A 6,640-nucleotide genomic window follows, 5' to 3' on the forward strand; every position below is an offset into this window, starting at 1 on the left:
CAAAGAGACACCGAACAAAGGCATACAACTTCTATAGACTTGCCTACAAAACGCAATTACGAAGGCAATTCACTCACCTAATAGCTTTAACTAGGGACTCGGTGTCACCAAAAATTTGCATTACGGTCTTCACTTCGAAAACGACCTATTCTCCACTAACGTTAGTATGCCAAGGTACTAAAAAGCTATGCAGTGTTTTGGTGATGGAACTATGTCACACGATGCCTGTTGGGACGTTGGTCCGATTCGCGATGATAACCGATCGATTCCGAAGGCAGAGCTGCGTAGGCCCCGCCCAATGGGAGGCGCGGAGCTGCTTCGGGAGCCGACACAGGCGCCGGTAGACGCGGTCCCTTTGATCTATCCCCTCCCGCAAGCCACGCGAACGCAGGCCTCGATAACAAACGCACACAAGCTCATATCCATCTGCGCGCTCTCGCTAGCCGGTTGTCAGTCTCAAACCGGTTTAGCTGTGACAGTGACCAGTGTTTGTGCTAGTGTTGTTTCAATGGATTGTACTATTTTGGAAATGGAAGATAAGCCGTACAGTGTTGACAGTTCCGACGATATCAACATTGAGGAAGAGGACGAAGAACAAATAGAAGAGAGTCATAGTAAGTTTGTTGTTTTAAAGTTTATTTGTACAAATAATAATGCCAAGATGTATTTGCAAAGATTTGTTTTTTTACTACTTTAAGGTTACCTATTTCATTCGTTATATCCAATCAATTGAATAAATAGATCTATCTCGTTTCAATATACAAGTGTTAACAGTTAAAGATTAGAAGTATTCATTTAAAAAATTATATTTTTATAGTTTGCATTTCATTTTTTTTATTAAAATAAAAAACAAGTGCATAGTCTAAACTAGGATTTTATTGTATCTACAGGTTACCCGCCAGACTTTCCAATCGAAGCATTAGTGAAGTTGGAGCGACCGTCGCCACCACTACCGACGCCACCCCATACACCAACCGACGATACGCCACCAGCGATCATTGTATCGCGTCACCAAGCAACTTGGTCGCCACAATACCCCGTGCAAGCTAGAACCATGCAGACCCCATACTCTTACGACAAACAGGTCCCTAATTACACCTACCCTGGAGTACCATACGGTCAACCGCAAGTCGCCAGTCTCCCACCGTCGGCACCCTACCATGCAATGTTAGTCAATCAATGGATCAGGAATGCCGCTTTGTACCACCACTCATTGCGATACCCATCGATGGCGCAGAGAATGCCTGGAAGAAATCCTCCTCCGATGAGAGCACCAGGCGTCCCCGGAACAAGACCCAAGAAGCAGTTCATTTGCAAATATTGTAATCGCCAATTCACGAAATCATATAATCTACTCATCCACGAAAGGACCCATACGGATGAGAGACCTTACTCATGTGATATCTGCGGGAAGGCCTTCAGAAGACAAGACCATCTCAGAGACCATAGGTAAGTGTTTATCTTTTATTTGTTTATTGATTAGCGTTTTATTTATAGTTGAAGTAGATAATGAACGCATTGGAACAGATAAGAATCGTGGCACGCTTTATATAAATCTTTGACCAATGTTACTAATCAATTACTATCACGAGAACTTCAGATTTAATTTAATGTTTCCTTTCTAATACCAACAACGTGATTTAAGACTTGTTTCACCGAGGCTTTGTTGGCGATAACAGAAAAAGAAACAAAATTAAAAGTGTAAACCTTTTTGTGAGGTCGCAAGGCGGCCGCACGCGCTCTTCCCACAACCGGTTTAAGTTCTTTACGATCACCATATCTGTCTTGCTCCGCCGTCGAACAAATTACACGTTATATTTCTTTACCTTTACGAGACAATTTTTTTCCTAAATTATACCCCGTGTATATTAAGCGGCTAATGCGTTTAATATGGGATTACCTCATTTCCCATTTGAAACGCATATTCATCGACACATTGAGCCATAAAGTCTTATTTCAATGTTTACGCGCCTTGTCTCGATTTTCTCACCTTCACAGTGAAAGTTGTACATTAGCTAATCTTATTTTTTGTTTTACAGGTATATCCACTCAAAGGAGAAGCCTTTTAAGTGCACTGAGTGTGGGAAAGGTTTTTGCCAGTCGAGGACCCTGGCGGTGCACAAAATCTTGCATATGGAAGAATCTCCTCATAAATGTCCAGTTTGCAACAAGAGTTTTAACCAAAGATCGAATTTGAAGACCCACTTATTGACTCACAGTGACGCCAACAAACATCACTTAGAACATTTAGAAGGTTGTCAAGAAGTATCATCAACAAGCCAAGCAGCTGAGAGTCCTTTACTGGACCTATCGCATAAGCCGTCCCCTCCACCAGCTCATAACTATCAACACAAACACCAAGAATCACCCGTTGAAGTTCCAAAAAGACCGCTAGGATTTTCAATTGAAGATATTATGAAACGTTAACTATATTATATCTTTGTAGTTATAGGTTTTGATCAAAACGAGTTGACCCGCTTTGTAGGACAAGTTTGAGTAAGATGCGAGCTTACAGCGATGTTATGAAACTCGTTTCTAGATAAATGTTTTCCAGATCAATGTTATTCGGATTGATCTTGGTATAATATGTATATTGCTGCACCACATTAGTGTGTAAAGTTTGGTACCTATTCTTTAAATTTAACCAAAGATGTATCTCAATCGTTCGATTATTCAAGTTCTTCATCATCTATCATATTTTTTGCTAAACTAAAAGGCTCTTGAACACTTTAATTAAATTTTTATCATTATCGTGCTGTATTTGTGCTTTTGTAATTTGAAGAATTCGACTCGATCTTCTTTAGCTAAAGACTGAAATTGTTTTATTATTGTTATGTTTCTAGAGATTTATTTATTGTGATAGTTTCTCAAATAAACCTAGGCTAGGGGTTAACTAAAGTTACCAAAAAGTATTACCTTATTATGGGTTATTTCAATCCAAAATTAGTGGCTATGATATCTCAAATCATGTTCAAAGTAATTTAATGTACCTTTTTAATTCTATGAATACAAATACTTAGTAGGTAATATTAAATATCTGTACCTATAGTTTCCAATGTAAATATAGTTCCTTTTTTGTAAATATTATATTATTATTTAAGTTCAAATATAGAATAAGTATATCGAGGCTATTGGTGACGAAAAATATAACAAAGAGAATTGATCCTTACCTGGTTGTAGTTTTATTTTCTCTTTTTTGGTTTGTATTAATTTACAATTGAAAAATGAGGTTTTAGTGACAGAGATCGTCCAAAGAAGCACTACCACCATGCCTTTTTGCCGCTAAGCAGCATGGTTACAATGCTGTGTTTCGGTCTGAAGGGGGGGTAGCCAGTGTAATAACAGGCATATGAAGCTTAACAGCTACGTCTCAGGTTGATGGAGACAGGGTTGCACGTTGCAGGACGTGTTCCATGCATGCCCTGCGTGTAATGCTCGGTGAATAGGCGATGGATTTCTACATAGCATCAGGAGGGTAATCTGCTTGATCCGACAAACTATCTCTATTGACTGAATAGTTAGCTATCTGTTTATTCGAAGTCAGTTGTAAATTAAATATTTAGAAGCATTAGACTAAAGAATCCGTAAACAAATTACTTTAAATTTGACAAAAATCGTGATCATAATTAAAAATCTGAATATTTTCAATACTTAATAATAGATATACTTAGACAATACACACATCGCCACCTAGCCCCAAAGTAAGCGTAGCTTGTGTTATGGGTACTAAGATGACTGATGAATATTTTTTTTTATGAATAATATACATTACGTATAAGCACCCAGACACTGAAAAACATTGATGCTCATCACACAAACATATTCCAGTAGTGGGAATCGAACCCACGGCCTTTGGCTCAGAAAGCAGGGTCGCTGCAAACTGCGCCAATCGGCCGTCTAATGCTAGCTATGGGTGCCTGACTGATGTATTAACTAAATAATAGTACTTACCTAACTAATAACAGTTATATATGGCTGAATGAGAAACGGAGACTGTATGGCGATAAACATTTAAAAATCTATATGTAAGAGTAGACCTCGTGTATTGATGATCAACGTATTCATGATGATGGTAAAAGTCATCTTAACAACCGAGGTATTTACAATAATCTAGAAATTGTAGACTGAGTATAGGTACCTACCTTAAGTGTTCAATTATTATTATCATAAGATACATAGCATAGTTTCACCCGTGCTCGTTATAATAACACCAATAATGTTTTTTAAGGTGATGTTATAACCCGTCTAACCTACAAATTTAATAAAAGGTAGAAACGTTTGACAAAACGAAAGTGAAGAACGATAAGATAACATTGTAATTTGACATCACATACATCTGAAATTAAAGCCACGTTTCTAATTAATTATTTCTACCCACTTACTAACATGTAATTTTACTTAAGCAGTTAGCAGGTAACCCAGGTGCCTGTAGCTACGTGTAAGTTTGGTTGCCTAAATTACTCTATATATTTACTGTGAATAAAAAGTTATTGGTATAAATCAATCTTAATACGACCATCTATCAAATAACTACATATATATTATGTGAAATATTCAGTACTATTGAGAAGTAAATAATATTTCTGTACAAGCGTATTAGGATAAAATCGCTAAGTATGTCACTTATGTCACGTGGTGCCATCTAGTTACTGTATATTGAACTGAGAAATGTCGTTTGTTACAAAGCGATGTCGCTAGGTGTCTTTTGATTTCGTTACGCACGGTTCTTTATTTTAACCAAATTTTCTTATTTTAATTATAACATACATGAATTTTATTTTAAAGTCACACTCGAACCAACACACTTTTATAAATTATAGGTATGTACGTTAATGGCTGTTATTTGAGATTTATCTAAGTTAATTAACAGTTGGCATTGTCGTCTAAACTAATGGACGTCAACTGTTGGATAGAGCTGTCTTGTAGAGATTCCCTCACAAATCACGGTGCGTTGATTGCACCACCTGAGGCCTTCTTGATGTCGCCTGCCCCACTAGGTGGAGTAGGGTCTACCAACGCTACGTTTTCCGGTACGAGGTCGCCACTTCAGCTCCTTAGTATTAAATATAATATATCCCTAGGTATATTTACAGCAGGTAACTTACCTAGAAAAGCTTTTTGTAGTTAATCTCTTTGCCAGGGCTTGCTTGCTACTCGGAAATCTTAAACCAATTTTGACAGGAGTTTTCCTGGAGAATTTTTACTGCAAAAATGTAAAAAAAAATCGGTTTAGATTGGAATTTCGTCGCAAGTAGAGCACTTTGAAGACTAACAAAACTATTACTGATTACGTCGCGGGTAAATTCTTGGTAGCAGCAAGTAATATTTTTCTGGTGGAAGGGTTATAGCAGCCTAGAGACCTCTACTATTTTAGACTGGATCATAATGTACTATTAGGTGAGATTGCAGCTAAGGGCTAAAAGTTCTGCGAGTGAGTCAAGGGTTAATTCTAGTCACACGATGCTATATCCCCTGGGTAGTAGCTAGGTTCTAGTTAGGTGACAAAGCATACAATAACCTACCTAATACTGTACCTAATATTTTTCGTTGGCTTAGCCTACTCTCACGAAGCCACAGGTAGAAGTGATAAGTGATAAATGATTTTAGGGTGACAGGCTAATTTTTGTCTCGGGGAAATAAATAAACGCATAGGTACGGGAAGCTGTTGTTTTTCAATGATTGAATGAATGAATGAGGCTGTAGTCCACCACGCTGGCCAAATGCAGATTGATATAGACTTCCTAACCTGTTAGGGAGTATGGTAGTCATACACCGGAACACTAAATCGCTTAGCGGCACGTCTTTGTCACGGTAGGGTGGTATTTGGTAACTAGCCACGGCCAAAGCCTCCCACAAAACCCAATGTGATGCCTAAAATTCACATATATCTCTGAAGAGCTACGTACTGAAGACCAAACTCGGCCCCCTACAGGAAGGCGTAATACACGAACAAAAATAAGCGAAAATCTTTATAGGTACCTACGGATCTCTCTCTATTTAGCAAGATTAGCGATTGCCTCAGATTAGGACCGCCAATTGACGAACCAAGCAACATTGACAGATGGTGTCTGGATCGTAATTTGCCAGTCAATGGAAATTGCACAAATCCCCCTGATTGGGGCCTAATCGCGATTCCAAAACACAAACTTTCCCATGACTATTCCGATTCCCGAAATCGATTCCGATAATGGTTTGGATGTTGTTTCCACTCTTCTCAATTAAAAGCAATTCAGAGGGGATTAAAGTCGAATTTGCTCGACTTAGGGCTACAACAGACTTAATGCTTGCAGTTTTTTAAGGAATTAACACAAGTGCGAGGATCTGGGATCGATTTCACGACCGCGATTGCCGGAAACCATCGGTTTCGAAATTTTTATCGGTCTTTTTTAAAACTATATGATTGATAAGTGTAGCAAGTGTCAGTAAAGAAACACGTTTATGAAAAAAACATAAACTTGTCATCTATTTTTAAGGTACGTAACCTTTGAAAAGATAAATGCAATGTTTTCTGCTAGATGAGGAACGCTTACAGTCGCTTTAAGATAATCAGTCTTAAAAAACATCATATTATTGTGTTCTACGGCACCTTTATGAAATGAACGAACAAGTAGGTACAAGAGCCATGGCTAAATTCGCAAAG

General features: G+C 38.1%; 1 protein-coding gene across 1 annotated transcript; it reads left to right on the plus strand.

The window, feature by feature from the left end:
• Positions 1-432: 432 nt before the first annotated feature.
• Positions 433-3,063, plus strand: LOC120630976 (protein odd-skipped). Its single transcript, XM_039900349.1, has 3 exons — positions 433-614; positions 891-1,449; positions 2,040-3,063. The coding sequence occupies exons 1-3, from the start codon at positions 509-511 to the stop codon at positions 2,425-2,427; spliced, it is 1,053 nt and encodes a 350-aa protein (XP_039756283.1). The 5' UTR covers positions 433-508; the 3' UTR covers positions 2,428-3,063.
• Positions 3,064-6,640: the final 3,577 nt, after the last annotated feature.

This window comes from Pararge aegeria, chromosome 17 (assembly GCF_905163445.1).
Source record: "Pararge aegeria chromosome 17, ilParAegt1.1, whole genome shotgun sequence".
Lineage (NCBI taxonomy): Eukaryota > Metazoa > Arthropoda > Insecta > Lepidoptera > Nymphalidae > Pararge > Pararge aegeria.